The following is a 21,673-nucleotide window of genomic DNA, read 5'->3' as shown; positions in this document are numbered from 1 at the left end:
ATAATCATCTAAAAGAGTAATTAAAAGAAGACTGTGTATAATGCTTTATAAGTCACATATGTTTATATGTAAACATATAGAAAAAAGGCCTGGAAGAGTCAACACCAAACTGTCAATTGTGGTGACCCTTGGAGGGGAATGGATAGAGTTGGAGGCTGAACAGTGACTTATTTTTTATTCTGTAAGCTTTTGATTTGATTGAAAAAAAAATTTTTTTTATAATATGTACTTGTGCATTTATTCCTCCTCTGAGGCAAAAGGGGGAAAAATAGGGGAGGAGTACTCAACTTTTATTGCACAGTAGAAAGCTCCTCCTTCTTATTCTCTGCACAAAGGCAAAAGAAGACTGTAAGAGAAAGGACACCAGTGGGGTCAGCAACTGGCCGCACCCCATTCCCTGCCCTGTGCTGAGCTGGCACTAGTTTTTAGAGTAGAAAGAATCCAGGAGATGCTCTTCTGCCCTGAGGCTGTATTTTAAATTCTTTAATGCCATCATGATCTTGGTCCCTAGATGTAGCCAGCTTGTGTATTTTTAGCCTCTTTTATGTCTAGGGCAGTGAAAGCTGCAGCTCCAGCCTTAGCAGAGCTGTAGCAGGTGAAATCAGCAAAGAGAATAAATGTGAGCCCTGGACTTCACTGCAGCTAAGTTTCTCAAAGTCAAGTCAGTTTAGCAGCCCTGACCCCCAGGGAAGCCACATTCTCTAGATTCTTGTCTCCGAGGAATACAGATAGCTAATCATTTTCATAGCTAACATTTCCTGAGTGCTGATGGGGTGCCAGGCACGGTGCAAAGCTCTCCACACATCATCTCATTTAGTCATCACAATTGTATGAAATAGTTATTATTATCTCCATTTTATAGATGAGGAAGCTGAGGACCAGGGAGGCTCACTTAGGATCACACAGTTAGTAAGTGATAAAGTCAGGATTTGAATCCAAGCAGTCTGACTCCAAGCCCATGTTCTAAACTATGGTTTCCTTCTCTTTCCAGAGTCAGCCCCTTGTCCTCAGTGCTGCTTTGGAGGGGATTGTGTAGATTAAGGCAGAATATAAGGGAAATTCCAGAACAAGTTTTCCTCTGCTAAGAGGTATGGTGGGAAGATTTGGACTTGGGAATCAGCTAGACTTATCCCACCAGGACATGGGCTATTCAAGTGTTTGGTTTTGGTTTTCGTTTTTGGGGGGATTTTGCTTTGTTTTTTACTCACTATGTGCCAGCGATATCATTGGGTATACGCTGGTGGTGAAAAAACAAGTATCACCTCTGCCTTCGTGGAATTTAGAGGGAAAGACAGATATTAAGCAAATAAATATTTAATTGCAAATTATGATAATGTGCTTAGAGGCAAAGAACAAGTCGTTAGGAGAGTGCGTAACAAAGACTCCCCCTAAATAAGAAAATGTGTCTTAGGTGCCTGCTATAAACATAGCACTTTCCTGAGTACTTCAGAGAATTCCAAAGAAATAGAAGACAATGATCACTATCCAAGTTGGAGAGACAAAATATATACTTAGAACTGTACTTTGAATAAGTGTGTGTCATCAGATTGTCTACAAGATTCTTTGTGTACCTCAGTCTTATCCATAACATGTGCATCTGGTCACATGCATTTGTGAAGGCCAAATGAGATCGTGAGGTGATGGGGTCACAGAGTTACAAGTACAGAAGGATTGGAGAGTTAGGGAAGGATCGGTGTGGCAGAGGATTGCTAATCAGGCAGTACTCTAAGAAGGACAGGGATTTCCAGTCAGGTCAAAAGGTGACAGGTGTGGATCAGGGGTTAGGAGGCTGTTCTAGGCCAGAGCAGATGGGAGGAGATTAAAGAGATTAAAGAGGAAGAATGAGCTAGCCATGTGAGGGGCAGCCAGGAGCTCTGCTGCTGGGACAGAGGAGCCTAGTTACAGACAGAGGCTGAGCTTGGATCAGGATGGATGATGGGCAGTTCACAGAGTTTTGTCGGAAGAGTCCCTGATTGGTGAAAAAGCCTGTGGAGGCCTTCTTGCCTAGGCTTTCAGTGGGGAATAGAGATTAGTTGGTAAGTGGTTCATAGCCATTCATGGGTTTGCTCTTTAAACTGAACGATTGAAATATAGGAGAAATGAATGGTGACTCAGTCCTTATAGGCTACAAAATCAGAATAATTTCATGTAAGTATCACTGGATAGAGGATGATCCATATGTTATCCCTGAACTGCAGAAGTCCAAAAATTTAGAAGATTCCATTTCTAGTCACCAGGTTTTGGGCATTCTTTCCTTTGCCAAATCTCTCTTACCTTCTTTTATGAAGGTATGAAATCTTATCTTGCACTAAATAATTTGTATTATTAACAATGTCTTGTTCACAGTAAGTGCTCAATAAATGTAGCTCATTGTATAGTAACAGTATCTAGTGTTTGTGAGCTGCTTTCTACCTCCTAGTGTTTTCTTGCACACTATTGGGGTGCAAGGTAGAAGGATGGTACCATACCCTCTTCCATCTAGTCATCCAGGCCAGATGCCTGGGAGTCACTCTAGGCTACTGTTCCTCTCACCTTCTCTCCATATGTACTGCCAGGCCATAGTTGGTCCTCATCAGTTACCTGGTCTGTTGTAACAGATTCCTTAGTGGTCTCTCAACCCCAGTCTTGCAGACCTACCTGCCCTGACCCCTCACATAGCCATATGTAAAGACCTCGGGGAAGGGTTTTCTAGGAAGAGAGAACAATCTGTGCAAAACCAGAGAGTGGGAAACAGTTCTGCACAGTTGAGGACCTGCAGGAACATCAGATTGGTTTACAAGAATGCTGGAGAGAGGTGAGCAGGGCCTAGGTCACGGGGGACCTTGTCAGCCTTGGTAAGGAGTTTGGATATCAATTGTAGAGGGAGTGACCTGATCTGCTTTATAATGTTAAGAGTTCACTATGGCTGTTGTGTGGAGAGTCCCAGAATCTGGCTCCCCTCTGGGCAGTGTGGTGGCCTGAGTGATACCAGGCTCCTCACTCGACTTTGCCCAGAAGAGTGATCATGCCCTCTGTCCTTTCAGGTTTGACTGGTGCCCAGTCCTCACTCCTATACCCGCCCTCAGGCCAGAAAGGGCAGTGCCTGTGCTAAGCTGGCCTCAGTGTTTGGCGTGCCTGCCAGTGGCCTGAGCCTATAATTTGGCGGGTTGGCTGGTTACAAAAATAAAAAGTGCGACCTATAACTAAAGCTGAGTGGATTCAGTAAAGAGGGAGCTTTTAATTTGCAGAGGTCCTGGGCTGTATTTAAGTGGAGGAGAAATGTGTCTCCTCCCTAGGAGCTGCTCCATTTTCTCCCTTTAGTACCTGCTCTGGGGAGGGTTGGGGTTTGGGGGTCTGGGGGGTGAGCTGTGCAAAACTTTAGGGGGATATTTGGAAGGGATGTAAGGGTCCAACAACAGGTTTGATGGGGCTTCCTGCAAAGTCAGTATTATTCAGTCTTCTTATGTAGCCCACTGGGATAGAAGTAGAGTTTTTAAATGATTTATTTGTTTATTCATTCATTCATTCAGTCAGTCAGTCAGTCAGTCAGTCATTCAACAAAGTTTATTGAGTGCTCTGTATCTTAGACACTAGGGATACCATAGTAAATGAAAGAGACAAATTTGCCTGACAGAGTTCATGCTGTTGGGGTGAACAACAAACAAATGCATAGGTATGCAGTGTAATGTTAGGTAGCAGTAAGTGCCATGGAGAAAAAGAAGGTAAGAAGAGTTATAGGGGCAATATTTTAGATAAGATGGCAAGACACTTTTGGGGGATGAGGTATAAGAGAAAGTGAAGGACTACTTTCTGTAGACTCTGGATCCCAGCTCCTGAGGGAGAGTGTCTCAAGAAGGGGGCTCCCTCTGGCAGCACAGCGAGTCTGGACAAGGGTCAGATTAGCATTCAAATGGAGGCACAGCTGGTTCCTAGCCCCAGGTGGGTCCCTGTCAGAGCCTGTGGTTGTCTCTTTCCCCAATCCACTTGTCAGAGCGGTTCGCAGGGCTGGGCAGGGTCTTCACTGATTGTAAATAGTTACTTGTCTTTCAAGGGCTCCTCAGGCCTGATTCTCAAGATTTCCTCAAGTCATTCTGTGTGTTCTTAGCCAACGGAAGAATAAGAAATCTGACCTAGGAAACTGCAGGGAGTTCAGGGATTCCTTTTGCCTGCTCAGCCAGGCTTTTTGCAAGAGCTTTTGGGCTCAATGAATCTGGATTTGAACCCTGGTTCTGCCAGTTATTATCTCTGTGACCTTGGGCCAGGGCCTTAGCTTCCTTGAGCCTTAGTTTCTTTATATAATCAGGATAATAATACTTAACTTCTAGGGATTTTGTGAGGATTAAATAACATATGTAAAGGATCCAGGGCAGTGTCTGGGATACTGGGTGCTTAATAAATTTTAAGTAGAAATATTCTAAGACCACTAACCTCATAAAGTAAGGGATTTAGTATTAAGGAGCCCAATAAGAATATTCAAGAAGTATGAATTATTGTTGATGGGTAGGGATTGGTTTTATGTACCTCAAGGGGTAAAATCACTGAACTGCCCACCACACGGTAGCCACCTTGCTTTACCACTTGATGACGTTGGCCTTGTCATGACCTATCCAAAGGCCTTAGGATCTCTAGGAACTGGCATAGCCCTTGACCTGCCCTTTAGCACATTTCATTTCTTATACAGCCATGGAAGGATCAGACTTTAAGAGCCTTCTGGACTGGGGCATTTAGCAAGGCCAGAACAGTTAGCATAAGCCTGCCCAGGTCCAGACATGTGCTCCTGGGACAGTACTGAACCCTGGGGTGGTAGGGGCCACTCTTATGTGGGTTCATTTGTAGATTGGAGATCACATACTCCCCTCCCCTCAGTGGCAGCCTTAGAGTGAGGCCCATACAATGTTCTAGAATGGATGGATGAGAGCTAACTGGGGAAGAGTGTCTTTGTTTAAACCTTCTGTGTCCAGAATATGCTTGAGCCCCTTACTTTGGACAGGCTTCTCGTTTGTGGTTGTGGTTATTTTGTTTTTACTCACTGCTCAGCGGAATCAGCATCACACAAGCACTCATTATCCTCAGGCCCTGGCAGTCAGGGCACTTGGTGAATCCCTTGTAAAGTGCTCACGTCTGCAGATTATTTTCCAATGCATCTGGCATGAGTTCCAGAATGATGGTCCAATAGCAGCTATTACTCGCTCCCTTTGGGTTGGCTAATTACTGCTGGCATCATGGGTGACTAAGGAAGTAAGAATCTGTGCTTTTATGGGACAACTGGTCCTGGTGAGCTCCCAAGGCATTTACTTGTCATTTCCCCAGAATATTCTTGTTAAAAGTTTTGAGCATAAGCTCAGGAGGTGTGAGGGGTAGCCAGCTAGACAGTGTCTAGTGGCATTTGGCTTCTCCATTGATTCTTTCCAAGAATTGTAAAGAAATCATCTAGGACCTGTTGCTGCAGATGCCCAGGGAAATATCAAGATGGTGTCATAACATTATAAAAATACTACCAGCTGCTTCCGATTGTCTTGGAAGCAAGAGGGCAGGCAGCTTAGTCCATCCTTATTCTGTGGCAAGGCAGGCAAAGATTCCCGTCAGTGCTCTGGAGGGCCTCTGAGGCTGTGAACTGAGAATGGTTAAGGTGTCATCTTCCCTGCCTGGAGAGGGGAGAAGGACACAATGCTAGCCCTCAGAGATTTGCTGAGTGCAGCCTAGCCTTCATTCACTCAGTAAGCATTTATTGAGCACTTAAAATTATGTTAAGTGTTAAGAAAAGTAAAGATGACTAAGACCATGTCTGCCCCCAGGAGTTCAGTCTAGAGGGGGAGACAAACACACTAAACATATAATTGCAGTATACGGCTTGGGAAGTGCAATGGTATAGATAATGCAGGAGCATCTGGGGAGCACAGAGGAGAGGTGGGGCTCAGGGAGTGCTGCCTGTGGGAGGAAATCTATGCTGGCTAAAGGGATAATTAGGAGTTGGAGAGAAGTGTAGGAGAGAAAGCATTCTAGGTAGAGGAGACAGCATGAACAGAGGCAGCAGAGTGAGGCAGAGCAGATAGGTTGAGAATCCTCATGCAGCCACTTGAAGTCATTGAATTGTAAGGTGTCAGGCAGAGTGGTGGGAAAGAAGACAAGAGTCGTAAGGAGGTTTTGAATGCCGTGCGGAAGGGACTATACTTCCTACTTTTTGTACAGAGTGGCATGGTCAGATTTTGAGTTGTGGGTAGGTAAGTCTGGCAGCCATGGGTGGGAATCAGAATTGGAGGTGGGCCGCCGAGTGGGAGGTCTTGGTAGTGGAGTGATGGCAGTGGGATTCTGAACCAGGGCTGGTATGTGTGATGGAGACCGTGGGACAGACTCGATAGATAGTTACCAAAATTAAATTTGGGGGACTTGGGGTGCCTGGGTGGCTCAGTTGGTTGAGTGTCTGACTCTTGATTTTGGCCCAGGTCATGAACTTAGGGTTGTGGGATCAAGCCCCAGGTCAGGCTCTGTGCTGGGCATGGTGCCTGCTTGAGATTCTCTCCCTCCCTCTCTCCCTATCCACCCCCCCACAAATTGAGGGGACTTGACAATTGATTAGATTTGACATTGGGAAGATGGAGATGAGGGACAAGGGAGGAATTCAGGATGACACCAGGTCATCCAGGACACCTAGCTTGCTAGGTTAGCTAGATGGAGGTTCCACTGGTTAAGAACATAGGAGAGAAAATAACATAGAAGGAAAAGTGATAAGGCCAGTGTGAGACACATGAAGTTGAAGAGCCTGTGGAAGTCCAGGTAGAATGTCTACTGGACTGTTGGATATTTTAAGCTGAAACTCAAAGGAGAAGTCTAGGATGGAAATAAGTATTTGACAGTCATCTGTGTCTACTGGTCAAGTAAAATTGGGCCTGAAACATTTTCATGCCTTTCTCTGTATCCCCACAGACAGCACAGCCCTTTAAGTGACTGGGAGGGACAACAACTAGGACGTATTCACTATCACAAGGAGAGGACAGACTCGCTAGGAAGAGTGGTTAGTTGAAGGGGCCAAAAATAGAGATTTGTGGTAGAAATCAGACCTCAGGTTTGCACACTACAGGTTTAACCTGAGGAAGTCAGGAGACAATGGGGAAGTGATTTGAGATAAGGTGGAACACTAAAGTCAGCTTAGCAAAATCTCCAGAAAGTTAGAGGACTTGTTCCAGATCACTCAGCAGGGTGCCTTAGTCAGTGACGCATTTGTGTCTCCCTGAATTCTGGTCCCAGCTTTCCTGTGAATCCCCTGGGTGACCGATGGTGTCTCGGTCTTATCTTTCAAAGGGGAGTGTGTGCAACTGCTTTAACCTAGAGAATTAAGAAACGTATAAATAGACATATTAACCTATACTGTTCCACTCTATATAGTCTCACTTTTATGTATTTAAAAAAATTGTTTTAAGTTTATTTTTTAATGTTTATTAATTTTTGAGAGATAGAGAAATGGACAGAACACAAGCAGGGGAGGGGCAGAGAGAGAGAGAGGGAGACACAGAATCTGAAGCAGGCTCCAGGCTCCAAGCTGTCAGCACAGAGCCCGATGCGGGTCTCGAACCCACAAGCCATGAGATCATGACCTGAGCCGAAATTGGATACTCAACTGACTGAGCACCCCGGTGCCCCCCACTTTTATGTATTATAAAGCTATGAAATTGTATTTTGAATGGGTGCTTAGAAGTTAACTCCTGGACCTGCTCATCCCAGTTACTGTTTACAGAGCTCTTCTCCCGTGCCAGGCACCATGCAAAATCGTTTTCATTTATTCATTCATCCCTTCATTTAATTCTTATAAGAAGTAGATACTATAATCTACATTTTATAGGTGAAGAAACTTAGGTTCAAAGAAATTTAATAATTTTTCCACTGTCTCATAAAAAGTACCAGGATTCCATCTAGGTCATCCCCGATTTCAAAGCCCACGCTGTTATCTGTAGCACTCTGAGTATTTATTTATTTTTTAAATGTTCATGTATATATTTAGAGAGGGGGAAAGGGGCAGAGAGAGAGAGGGAGAGAGATCCCAAGCAGGCTCTGTGCTGCCAGGGTAGATAGAGCCCGATGCGGAGCTTGATCCCACGAACCGTGAGGTCGTGACCTGAGCTGAAACCGAGCCACCCAGGTGCTCCAATAGCACTCTGAATGTTTTAAAGGCCATTCATCTATGAGGGAACTGTCACCACGTGGTATCCAAGAAGGCAGTTCCCTTGTCTCTTTGCGCTGTGTGGTCTCCTTACTCTGAGACAGAAGTCTTGAACTTTAGGTGTCTGGCACACGTACCTTGTTTAGCTGGTTTTACCCCAGTCACGCTGGCCAGGGAAGCAGTGTTTAATAATCAACCAAAGCCAGTCAGACAAATCCAGGTGGACCTTCCCAAGTTAGAATGGAGATTTATATTTATTCATTTTTTTGGTAAAGAGATGGCAAGACATGGTAGAAAAAGCCATCCTGGCAAAAGTTATGTTGGAGGCCACATATCTGGATTGGAATCTGAGTTTTGCCATGTTCTGTGTGATCTTCAGCCAGTTGGTTTCAGCTTCTTAATTCTCTCACCAATTAAACAGGCATAACATTTACCTCCAGTGGTTATTGAAGGCGGTAAGGGAGATTATGTGAGAAAAGTGCCTGGCATGCAAGAGGTGCTCAGTAACATTCTCCTCCCCATCTGTGGCCCTGAGTGAATATGGCAGTTAGGATGCCAGACATCGCAAGAAGCAGAGAAGATTCAGGATCTCTTTGGGTCATGGGGTGGGAACTGTCAGAAGGCTTCTGAGAGATGTTGTGTTTTGTTTTTGTGTGTGTGTGTGTTTTTTTCCTAGCTGGACAGTCAAATGAGATGTAAAAAATCTGGGGCACTCAAAGGTGCAATTGGGGTGTGGGCACCTACGGCACCTCTGTCAAGCTCTGGCCTTAAAGGCATTAGGGGGACAATGTTGGGAAGACAGCTTCGATCAAGAGCATACCGGAGTCGTTATTGTTCCTCCCCCCCGAAGCACTGAGGACAGACCCCCATTTGAGAGCAATTGAGAAAGCAAGGAGAGACAGAAGACTTGTAGTGCCTCTCCCCAGCTCATAGGACTTGTGACAGATGTGTGCCCTTGTTGGGCCTCAGTTTATCCTTCCATAAAGCAGGAGTCATGCCCCTCCCACATAGGGATTATTTAAGTTATTATTTAAGTAGGAAGGGATTCATTAAGTTTTATGGTTTGGTAATAAGCTCCTGGATTTAAAATGAGACTCCTGGAAAGCCGGAGCCGGGTCCGTCGCCAGTGTACTGGGTGAGATGGAGTGCTGCCCCCAGCTGGCCTCCGCTGTCCACATGGGTGGCCCACCGTACCTATTAAACTTGTTCTGGGTGCCAGACATTTTTGTTTAGGAAAAGCGTGTTCAAAGCAAAGTCCATGCCCTCATGGAGCTTACAATGTAGTTTGGGAAATAACACAGAATGTGAAAGGTGAATAACAATATGAGAGAGAAGTTATTTTTCCATGATATCTTGTAGTTGAAGGATCTAGTACAGTACCTGGCCTAGGGTAGATGTTTATCAATTGCAATTTCCCCTTTCTTTGTAAATATGTAGGAGTTATCACAAAGGAACACATGTCTTCCAGTTGGCACAGTGTGTGATAACATCGAGAACACTAGAGTTGTTGAAGGTGTAACTGAATATGATTGTCAATAGGAGGTGAAGGGCAAAAAACCTCAAGGAAGTTCAGATGAAGGAGTGTGAAATCTGGGTGGTTTGGGGGAGGTTCCATGAGGAAGGTTGATTGTATTGATCCTGAAGGATGCATACAATTTGAAAAGGGACAGAGAAGGGCTAATGTAATTCATTGTCTCATTGTGTGAGGTTACAAACTCAGGCTTTGGAGTCAGACTTGGGTCCAGATCCCAGCCCCACCACATACTTGCTCTGTGAACTGGGGCAAGTTCCACAGCCCTTCCAAGCCTTTGCTAACTCGCCTATAAAATGGGAATAATGCAGGGTGCCTGGGTGGCTCATTTGGTTGAGGGTTGACTCTTGGTTTTGGCTCAGGTCATGATTTCATGTTTCGTGAGTCTGCATCGGGCTCCGTGCTGACAGTGTGGAGCCTGCTTGGGATTCCCTCTCTCTCTCTCTCTCTCTCTCTCTCTCTCTCTCACTTGCTCTCTGCCCCTCCCCTGCTCGCTCTCCTCTCAAAATATTTTTTTTTAATGGGAAAAATGCTAGTCCCAACTTCATAGAGTTGTTGTGAGACTTAAGTGAGATAATTCATATATAGTTCTTACCACAGTTCTGTGAATAAATGTTAGCTTTTGTCATTATTACTGTTTTCATTTTAATAGTAGTATCATTATTATCCTATTCATAGCCACCTACTTACCTTAGCTCCTAAGACCCTTTATGTTCTGGCTGTTCCCTGCCTACTGTAATTTCCTCCTATACACCATCATTTCATTATGGCAAATCACTTAGGGACTTCTGGACTTTTTATGATGTTTTGTGCTTCCAGGTCATGGAGATGCTGTTTCCTTGCCTAGAATATCACCATCTTCCCCTCTTTCATTGCCTTTTCCTGAGTCCTTCCTGCTTGATGTTTAAGACTAAATCCTATAGGATCTCTTCCAGGAAACCTTCCTTGGTCACTCTCTCCAGTTAGATGTTGCCTCCCTGGGCTCCTACAGCCCATGTGCAGCTTTTCACAGTAGTGCTGCCTACACTCACCCTCGTTTGCTTATCTACCTTGCCCTTTGGGATGTAAACTTCCTGAATATAGGGATCCTGCCCTATTTATTTTTATATTCCCAGCTCCTAGCTTAGTGCTTGGCATATAGTTGTTTTCCAGCTAAACGTTGAATAAAAAACCCAAACAAACAAACCAACCAACAAACAAAAAACGTAACTAGCATTAAATGTAACATTTACTATCTAGCTTCTGGTTTAAATGCTTTACATATGTTAACTTATTTAATCATCATAGCAACCCTATGAAGTAGATACTATTTTTACCTCCATTTTATAGATGAGGAATCTGCATCTCATAGAGATTAAATAATTCTCTCAAGGCCACATAACTGGTAAGTGGTAGAACCAGGATTCATGCCAGGACAGTGTGGCTCATCATTCGCCGCTTTAACCACGCTCTGAGGTTGTGATAGGATATTTATTGGATGTCCAAGAAAGGGTGAGGAGACATTAGCCATAAATCACAGCTCTATGAATACATGTTTAAAGGCATTAGTAAATGTGTGGAGACACTGTTGGGGTGGTGGTGGGTAACCTTCCCACTTTCACTTATGAAAGATTTGCTAGAAAAGGTGGGATTTCACCTGTTCTTAATAGAAGAAGAGGCTTGGCTGACAGTTTGGAATGATCTCTCTAGGGTGTCATGGAGCAGAACACTTAAATCTAGGAAGAAGAGGAGTATATGTATGGGGAAATTGAAGTTGCCCAGTCTTTATAGAGCACCTACTACAGTGGTAAACAACCTGGTAGTGATCCCTCTGGTGGTGATCCCTGTGCTCAGGAGCCTGTGGTCTAGCAGGCTGTAAGAAGATGAGTCTAATTATAGAGAAAGGCAGGGAAATGACTCAGATTTATGACATGAACTGAAGGACAGAGTTTAAACTCAGCATGAGGAGTGGGAGCTTGCTGAGAGAGCTGCAGCATATAAAGAAAGTGATTTGTGTTACAGTAGAAGGCAGATTATAGGAGAGAGAACCCGGAAGTAGAAAGGGCAGTAGTGAGAAGTTGGATAATCCCCTCCAAAAATTACCAAGGGCCAAAAAAGAAGTTGGTGGTGGAGAGGTAGTAGCAGGATCAGTTACTTATTAAGCACCTGCACATGATTCAAAAAAGGAAAAGGCAGGGTGCCTGGGTGGCTCAGTTGGTTAAGCGTCGGACTCTTGGTGTCGGCTCAGGTCGTGATCTCATGGTCGTGGGATGGGGCCCTGCACTGGGCTTTGCACTGAGTGTGGAACCTGCTTGGAATTCTCTCTCTGGCTCTCCCTTGCTCACTCTCTCTCTCTCAAAATAAATAAATAAAGATTTAAAAAAAAAAAACAAAAAAGGAAAAGGCATAATGCCTACCCTCAAGAAATTCATGTTCTAGTTGTGAGTAGAGGAAACACACACATGAAAGACACTATATGGAACACATTTAATTTGTGCTGAGATCCATGATATCAGTGACCAGGTATTTTCTTTCTTGTTGCTTCACCCATCTGGACTTCATTTCCAAGGTCACGTCATGGTCCAGAGTAGTTGTTGAAGTTCTAACCATTACCTCTGCATTTCAACCAGCTGGAAGCAGAAAGGAGAAAAGAAGAGTATGCTCCCTCCTTTTAATGACAGCTCTCAGAAATCATACACACTACTTCTGTTTATGTCCCACAGGTCACATAGCTTTACCTAAATGCAAAGGAAGATGAGAAATATATCAATGCTGGGCTGCCAACTGCTCACCTGAAATTTGGAGATTCATTACTAAGGAACATGAGGAGAAGAAGTTGGGGCATAGCAAGCAGGTCTCTGCCATATCATTTTTCACATATGATTATGCTTTGGAGCTCGGAAGAGGGGCTGATTATTTTAGGCTGGGTGGTCACGGAGCTGATGGATTTTGAGTCAGTAAGAGGTAGGGATTCAGGAGATTGGGGAAACATCAGTTACAAGCAACTCCAACTACAAGCAAGAGTGGCTGTTCCAGGAGAGGACAAGGCTGGTCAGAGATGCCAGAGCCAACCCAGGCAGAATCCCACCTCTGAATCTCTTTCTTAGTTTAAGATGTTAAGAGCAGCATGCCAAAGTTCAGGTTTTCTTCTGTGAATAAGAAGTGAGAGAAGATATCTTGTTTGAGAAGAGACATGGTTTATCTTATGTTGCTGAGAAGTTGAGAAATTTCATCCATGTGCAGGTTGGAGGAGAAGGAGGGTTGAAAGTAGGGATGCTAGCTGGAAGGTTATCCCAGAGGGTCAGGAGTAAACAATAAGGGCCTATCTGATGGTGATAGTGGGAATGGAAGGGAAGGTATGGATGAGAGGCCCTGGGAGGGATGTGCGTTGAGTCTTGGTAAGTAACAGGCTGTGGTCTGGGGAGAGAGGAAAATGCCCTTCGTGGGATGTAAGTATTGTGTCCTCTGAGAGGTAGCGCTGCCTATCAGGGCTCCCCAGGCAGGAGGGCAGAATATCATGAGGAGAAGGGGGCACCTTGGCTGTCCACAGGGAGAATGTGAGGCTCTCTGTCTCAAACCTCCTTAGCTTTGGAAATCTAGCTGCCCCCAGCAGAATAGTTTCCATTCTGCGTAACTGGGGAGTGTGTGGGTCTGGCTAACCGCGAGGAGGGGCTGAGGAGCCAGCAGACAGATCAAGTTGCTGTGGCAGTAGCTTTTTAGCTAGGGCCTGGGGGCTCTGTTGGGAAGAGCTAACATGAGTTCCCCTATCTGAGCTTGTGTGCTCCTTGACCGAATAGGCCATAAGGGATGTCCTCAGCTGGCGTCTGGATGCCAGGTTACGTGACATCAGGTGTGAGGCCAACAGTGTGGCAGAGGTGGAATTGGGGATTTGCTGGCTTTCGGGATGTGGCCAACTTCCTTTGCCTTCCAGGGTCGAATCTAAAGGTCCTCCAGGGTTAGGAAGGGGCCTTGGGGGTACGGTTATATTTGGAAAAAGCTACCTCTTTGATTGATGCTGGCCTTTTAGGGCCTCTCCTTCCTCTGACTTCCCTGGTGTGAGTTGCAGAGCTCAGCCTGAGACATCTGGTGAACCCATCTCTTTTTCCTCCAGGCTGCCCAGGGACTTGGCCCATAACTGCTCAGCAAGTCATTTCTGGTTATAGAGTCATCAGTGACCACAGAAGCACGTTCTCCGGTCAGGGCTCCAAGCCTGTGAAAGCTGGCCTTCCCCTGGCAGCTCATCCCCAGAGCGATAGCTCCAAGGAAACAAAACCAGAAAGCTACACCTACCCAGTACAAACATTTAGTCGAGGAGCACCTACTTTTCTGATGTCCTCTGTCGTGAGGTGCCCCAGCAAATTTCCCCTAAGTGTGATAGGGCAGCTCGGGCCTAGAGGAAGCTGTGTGTGGCTAGAGATGTGTTGCATGTCTGCAGCCTGAGCTCCCTGCGAGAGCTTGCAGCCCGAGGACGATGAGGAACAGAGGCGAACTGCACTCCTGAGGCAGCACCAGGGCTGGAGGCCTAGAATGCACCTCTTCTTATCCTCGAATTCTCCCATGTGCAGGGGGCTGAGTGAAGCATTCACCCCCACCTCTCCCTGCAGCCAAGTGTCCTGAATCCATCTTGTGATTGCTTTCCTGCCACAGGACACGGTTCTTCTCCCAGAACCTTTTATAGTTGACTCCATTTCATTCCAGGCTGTCTCAAGTGTTATCTCCATACCTGAGTTCTGGAAAGAGGATGGGAGGGAGGCAAGGAGAGCAGTCTCCCACTTGACAGCAAAACCAGGCTCAAGTTGGTTTGGTCCGTAAGGGCTGCAGTGAGACCTGGCCTCCTATCCGTTTGTTTCCTCCCCTGCACTACTCCCACCAGTTACGGGACTGGGGAAAAGTGGGGGGCTGTAGAGGGGCTGCTCCGGACCTTCTTCCCTTTAGCTCTTGGATCTTTGATCAAACTCTGATTTTTAATTTGACTTTTTATTTCTTTTTGACAGGATTGTAGTTTGGGGGTGGGGAGTTTAGGAGGAGCTGTCCTGAAAGAAGATAAACAGTGACGCAGAGGCGGCAGCAGCAGCGTAGGCAGTGGGCTGGGCCACCGGCCTGCCTGCCTGCCGTCTGGGCGGGCTGGGTGGAGGGCTCCCGCCCTGCACACTGGCCAGCTGGCTTGTGTTAAAGCGCTGGCTGAAAATAACTCTCATTGTCTGGGAGCTGCTACTGCGGCAGGGCTGGCCGTGGCCGCCAAGGGGGCTGAGGCGGCAGAGCTGGTACCTCCCACCTCCTTGGGCTCTTGCCCTTTGGGAGTGATGCCCAGCTGGCCACAGCTGTGGCTGCTGCCCACCAGTAGAGATACGTGGAGGGCAGGCTGGGCCACTCCTAGTGTTCTGTCCTTTTGGCAGCTGGGGTTGGGCCTTTGTGCCTGGTGTTGCTTGCTTTGCTGTTGGCTTGGGCAGAGTTGTTGGTTTGTGAGAGAACGCAGGGCGGGAACACAGGGCGGGAACGCAGTGCTCCAGCTCCTCCTACAGCAGTCTCCTGGGCTCCCAAACCTTGTGCCTCCTCACCATATTCTATCTCTGCCCATCTGTGTAATGGGCTGATCTGTGGGTGCCTAAGAGGACTTGTTGGCAGCTGTGGCCAGGGGCTCGGCAGCATGTGGTGCCCAGGATAGTGCTTCACTTAATCTCTGGGGAAGTTCTAGATTCAGCTTCTCAGACTCCCCACCCTCCATGGACTGAGCACAGGGACTGGGGCTACCATACTTGGGAGAAGTGTCAGCCATAAGGCACTTGGTGGGAGGTGGTTCTGAGAGGGAAAACACTGAGAAAACCAGCCCACATTCTATATTTGCTCAGAATAAACAGTCCCTACCTGCCTTCCCTAAAGACTCCAGAATCCCCTTCGCAGGAAAATTTCAGACATCCCTCTTCATGCCTCTCAGAGGAGCTGGGCCAGCGTTCGTCTCTGTTCCTAAGATTTATCATGATTGACTGGGACCAACAGAAACAGGAGTTTTTGGTTCTTCCTATTTCTGTTTGTTGGGTTTTCCCCAGACCCGGCCCAAGGAGACTGACAGAGTCAGGGGTGAGTCCCAGAGCAAGACCCACACCTTCAAAGGAAACTCCAACCCCACCGGCATTTCCCTTCCCCTGCTATGGGAAGGAAATGAGGAGGGGCTAACTGGCTAGGGGTACAGAGCAGGAAAGGGAAGGGAACCTCTGTGACCAGAGCCCCCTCATTCCTCCTTGGCTTCACTGGGGCTGACAGGGGGTGGGTGGGGAGTCAGGAAGCCTTGCTGGAGGGACTGAGCCCTTGCTCTCACAGAACCCAGGAGGGGGTTAGGCACTGATCAGGGCTCTGTGCCTGACCTCAAACTGGCAGTCAACCAGACCAGCCCTGCCGGAGAAGCATCAGACCCACCCCTTTCTGCTGCTTCCCGTTATAGGTTTTTATTATTAGATTTCTGGCTGGTTGCTCTGATTTAGGAACTAGTCTCAGAGTTGCTTTCGGTGTGAGTTCATCTTCCCCTTCTCCTTACATCTCTCTGGGGTCTCCCCCTCCCTCCTCAAGGATGTTGGTATATAATTGTCTCCTAGTCTTAGGGATGGGAGGGCTGAGAGGGTGGGGGTAGGTATAAAGGATTACTCTGTCCCAAGCGTTGAGAAGCAGTGCTGAAGGAGGGACAGAGGCAGAGATAGAGACGACCGAGAAGCCAAGAGGGGTCCTTGGGATGTTAGAACATTACACCGGGTTCTCAAGAGGAAGGGGAACGAAACTGTTGAACACCCACAGTGTTCCAGACACATATGGACATAAAATATTTATCATTTAATCCTCAGAAAATCCTGTGAAGTAGTGAGATTAGCTCTGTTTTATGGATGAGCTTTGAAGAGCCCAAAGTTGATCTTGGGCTCTCTGACTCCACAATTGGTGCCTCTGTTCCAAGACAGCTGCACCCCCTTTCTGTTCAGCAAGGGTTTCAGTGAAGAGTTAGCAAGAATTTAGCCTAGCTGCTGCCTTAAGAGAGCCCACAGTCTCTGTGGAACCACTGAACAAAAATGTCAAGGAAACACACCTTTGAGACCGGAACATGTCAGGTTTGTTCCCTGGCTGTCCCCGGAACTCAGGAAGTTGTCCTTCCTCAAGACGTCAGAAGCCTGCTGGACTCACACACGTTATCGATTAGAGTCAGAAGCCCTAATGCCTTTGTCTGGCAAGGAGAGAAACCCATGGTGGGTGGCTCCCACCCCGCAGCCGGGGACTGATTTCTTGTGGGAGTGCTGGAGGCTGAGGGAATTCCCCCACCCACTTCCTTCCCCATCACACTTGGGCCCCACAGAAGCAGAGAAGCAGAGACAGCATCACTGTCTAGAAAGTGCCACACAAAGCTCTAGACTGGAGGCTGTGGGCCTGTGGTCACAGCTGATTCATGCTTTTGCCACCAGTGTCCGTACTCCGGAAGGCCATCTCTCTTGGGCATCTAAAGTTTTACCAGGTCCCTGAGGTGCCTCCTCCAGGCTCTTAGGCTAGGGTTCCCAAAGGGGGTGACTTTGTTCTGCCTCCGAAGCCCTGGGGGCACCAGACATTTCCTCCCCAGTTCACCTGGGGAGGTGGGAATGCACGAGGCCACAGCAGCTGATAGTGGGTGGCTGAGGAAGTTGGTGTAGACAGGATGTGATGTCTGCTACAGTAGCAGCAACCCCACCCCGCACCGCCTTCTCCGCCAGTCACTTTCTTCCAGGGGAGACAACTATTTTCTATTTCCATGGCATAGACTTAGGAGAAACAGGCAGAAGACAATGAAGTGCTCAAGATGTACACAGAACCAGAACTAGGCCTGAGGTCTGTTTCTGCTCTGGTCTCACCTAGGCTTAGCTAGCAGCAGCCTGGCTGTGGTTAAGAGGGAGACATTGGTCTGAGCTCACCTTCAACCTTTGGGTCTCTGTTCTGTTGTGGCCTCTTGCCCCTGTCCTCTTCTCCACACAGACATGCTGATATTGGCCCTTAGCCTAGGAGTTGCAGAGAGAACATTCGGGATTGTATTTGCCCAGCCAGCCATCCCTACTGCATCAGCAGTAGGGGGATTTGATTAGCCCCTCTTTCCTGCAGGAGTTCAGGCAGACTAGCAGGGCAGCAGAAACCATGAGGAGGGGTATGATGGGTGATCCTCTTCCCCTTCTTTCTTCTCTCCCCTGCCGCATTTTGATATTCCTAAACACTGAGCAAAAATCCCAACCGTACTCCTTTTTTGAAGTGTAGTGGAGCTGGGCCCATTACTCAGAACCAGGATGTCTTAACCTTAGGTTTACCATCCACTTACTCTCCACTAGGTGCCTATCATGGTATTAGACATTATCAGGGGTTGGAGACCATATGAATAGACACAGTCCTTTAGGGGTTAAGAGAGTGTATAACTAGTTTAATAGTATGTGTGTAGATAAATACATAATAGATAAATCTAACAGAAATAAATGATATTTAAGGTTTTTCTTTCAGTTTCTTAGAATATGGAGGGCCGACTCCCAGGATACTCCCACTCTTCTGGAATAATGCAGGGCCTGTGTGACTCCCGAGGATCGTGGGTGCACACATTTTGTGTCCCCGGGGATGAGGATGTCAAGGAGTGGGCAGATGTAACCCAGTGGTCACGCTTGGGTGACCAGGGAGTTAGAGCTGAACTTGGAGCAGTAAGTAAGGGAGAGAAAGATGAGAGGAAGGCCTTTCAGGTGGCCTGCAGCGTGCTGGGGGAAGAAGTCAGATTTGTGGGAAGTCCTGTGGGTTATCAAACAGCCGTGGTACTTCATATTTGATTCAGGAATATGGGGTGGGGGGCAGGTGCAATGATCTGCCTTTAGAGGCAAGGGCTATGACCTCCAACAAAGGCAGCCGCGCTGGTTAGAAGAGAAGCTTGACTGGATGGGGGTAAAGGAGGGGAAGGTAGGACTGTTAGCCTGTGTGGGGATAGACCATGGGTGCCTTGGGCTTCCCTCACTCTTTATTCTTTCTTTATTCATTTAGCAAACAGTAGTGAGCAAAAGAAAATGACTCCTGGTCCCTTCCATAGTCTAGGTTAGAGTGTCTTTCAGTAAGGGGGTGGGACATTTTATTGTGTCTTAATTAATTGGAAGGTATGTCACAAGTAATTTGCTATTAATGATTAAAGTACTGAAATTTTGTAAATTATTTCCTTAGAAAAATGAGCAGTTATCTTCATGCTAAGGTCCTTCTCATGCATTTGTATCCCAGTATGGGGAAAAGGGGTAGACTTGTAAGCCCATCTGCATGGGCTGTGGCTGGTTCAGGATTCACCCTCGGTTGTGCACCATGCAGGAAGGCCACCCATCCCTCAGGCTGAGGGGGAAAAGCAGATTGAAAGTTGCTGCCTTAGGGGCGCCTGAGTGGCTCAGTCAGTTGAGCATCTGGCTCTTGATTTCGGTTCTGGTCATGATTTCACAGTTCGTGAGTTTGAGCCCCATGCTGTGCTCTGTGCTGACAGTGTGGAGCCTACTTGGGATTCTCTCTCTCCCTCTCTTTCTGTGCTTCCACCACTTGTGTTCTCTCTCTCAAAATAAATACATAAACATTAAAAAAAAAAAAAAGAAATGTGTTGCTTTAGACAGGTGGCTTTCAAACTTTTTTGCCTTGTCCCATGTTAAGAAACACATGTTATGGCCTGACTTCTGTGTGTGCATATGTATATGAAATTACTTAAGACATAAAAGAAACAAAAGTTTCATGAAACATTGCAGTTAATTCTGGTATCTTCTAGCCTATTCTATTTTAATCTGTTTTCATTTTAAAATAAAGTTAATCTCGGCTCACTAAATTGGAAAACATTGCTCAACCAAACTGAATTAAATATGAAGGGGAGGCAGATGGACTGCCCTGCCTCTCTGAGCCTTCCTTATCAACCACAGAGTGTCAGGGTGAAGCTGGGGGGTCCAGGAGGGAAAAGGTATGCATGCTCCAGCCTTTCTCTTCTCTGGGTGCAGGGAGCTTTCAGCCCATTGACTCAGGTTCTCTCCTCAGAGCTCCATGAACCTGCCTCCTGACAAGGCCCGGCTCCTGCGGCAGTATGACAATGAGAAGAAGTGGGATCTGATCTGTGACCAGGTACGAGGTTTGGGGCAGGTCCAGAAGCAGGGGTTGTGTCTTGGGCTGGACAAGGCAGCAGGGCCAAAGGCACTGACCATAGCCCTGGGGTCCCTCGAGAAACTCTGGCCTGGGCTTCACCTCGGTTCATGCTCGCTTTCTGTTCCAAGAGGATGCTCCCAACAGAGACCGGGCTGGTAGGCCAAGTTCCTCTCTAACTCCTACAAAGAGCTGTCTTGATTTCTTCCTGATGGGCAAGAGCCTGAGGAAGTTTGTGTAAGTCTAGCTGTCTGTCTGTCTACAGAGGAGTGGAGTAGTTTTCCCCACAGACCCTGTTTCTGCCTTTCCTCAGGATGAGGGCTCTGCCTGGCAGGGTAGACTGAAGGACCGTTTCTTTCTCACTCTGCCCTAGACCTGCCTTTTCTCATTATTTACAGGCCTCTAGGAATGAGAAGACTCAGCCCCCTAGTCTTCTGTTCCCAAATCTCAGAACGTGAGGATGGAAAGCTCCCCAACATGAATGGTGTTTCAAGCTGGAAGAGAACATAGAGATTATCAGAACCAAGAACCAATACCCATGGCCTGGTTCTTTCCCTTGCTCACATTTGGAGACCACAGGCCATGAGGTTCTGAACTCAGATGGGCCTGTCTGCACAGTCAGGAGAGTCCACTTTTACTTCCTTACCTCCTGGGGTATGAAAGCACCTGGTGCAGGATGTAGGCCACGAGCTTACCCAGCACTTTGTCTTCAGCTTTGTCACAAACAAATTTATTGTTTCTTTTCAAGCACTGAGCAGAGTCATAATAGCTAACATTTATTAAGTACTTCTTGTGGACCGAGGACTTTACATATACTGAAGTATCTCGTTTAGTCCTCACAAAAACCCTCAAGGAAGGCACTGTTATGTTTTACGGATGAAGAACCCCAAGGCTCAGTACCTTGCCTGTCACTTGGAGCCAACTCCATCTGTGCTATTATTATGCTCCACTGTCTCCCAAATCACTGACCTCTGATCGAATTATGCTTCAGAGAGCCTAGCCCAAGTCCCCTCCTCTCCAGGGAAGGCCCATTTCCATGTGTTCTGCATTAAGCGGAGCTGGTGAGCATGGTCAGCTTGGGGGTTGCAGAACAGTAGCCGGTTGGTACTGAGTTTCTTTAATTGATAATGTCTCCAGTCTTTTTTAGGTCACATAATTTCAGCATTTCTCAAACCTTTCTTTTTTCTTTCATTTTGTGTTTAGTTTCTATTTCCTAACATTATGTTGTTCTCCTGGACCCTCTGCAGCCCCTCCCCCCTCCCGCCCCCCACCAACTCTTCAGATATCTCAGTTGTGAAGGCCCTAACAGGACCAGAATGCTTAAGAGTTTTCCCTGAGTTTTCTCTTGGGTCAGATGCAGGGGTTGGGCCAAAATGGGGAGGGTATGGTCCTGTGCCCTGTGTGGAAGGGGATCGGGGGATGACTTCACCAAAAGCAGGCTTCAGCGTTTGAGGTTGCCTGAATTGTCAGGGCCCGGGGCCTGGGCAAGGAACAGAAAGTGTGTTTGCAGCCCTGAATGTGTTAGTACTGTGACGCCAGTCTGGTCCCAAGTCTGGGTTTCAGGGCTGAGGAAGCTGCATTCTGCAAGGCCTAGCTCCTCTCTCTGTGGCCTTCCTAATCCCAGCCCATCAGTTAGCTAGGCAGTGGGCACCATTTCTCAATTGTATCTTTATTTTGGGTGCTATTCTCAGCTCTGTAATCCCCACATCTTATCAAGCAGCAGGCTCTTAAAATAATTTTCAGCATAGAAAAATATTTTAGGCTCAGAGATCACTAATTGGAGAAGGGGAAGATGGCAATAGATGGGAAGCACCTGAAAATAAGGAAGAGAACCTATGGTTTAGGTGATATTAAGGGCCAGGTGACGACTTTAGGAGGCTGGTCCCCTCACACTGGACACCATG

General features: G+C 46.9%; 1 protein-coding gene across 6 annotated transcripts in view; it reads left to right on the top strand.

Moving 5' to 3' along the window:
- FMNL3 (formin like 3) overlaps nucleotides 1-21,673 on the top strand; it is a 53,528-nt gene that overhangs the window by 11,626 nt on the left and 20,229 nt on the right. For 5 of the 6 annotated variants that reach the window (XM_007072989.3, XM_007072988.3, XM_042992225.1 and 2 more), the window contains exon 2: nucleotides 19,668-19,751. In XM_007072989.3, coding sequence (XP_007073051.2) covers nucleotides 19,668-19,751 — 84 coding nt within the window. Of the gene's footprint in view, nucleotides 1-19,667; nucleotides 19,752-21,673 lie in introns of those variants that run through there. The other variant, XM_015541087.2, reaches the window with a different exon arrangement.

The sequence above is a fragment of the Panthera tigris genome, chromosome B4, assembly GCF_018350195.1.
Source record: "Panthera tigris isolate Pti1 chromosome B4, P.tigris_Pti1_mat1.1, whole genome shotgun sequence".
NCBI lineage: Eukaryota > Metazoa > Chordata > Mammalia > Carnivora > Felidae > Panthera > Panthera tigris.
This window is presented reverse-complemented; position numbering and strand designations above follow the sequence as displayed.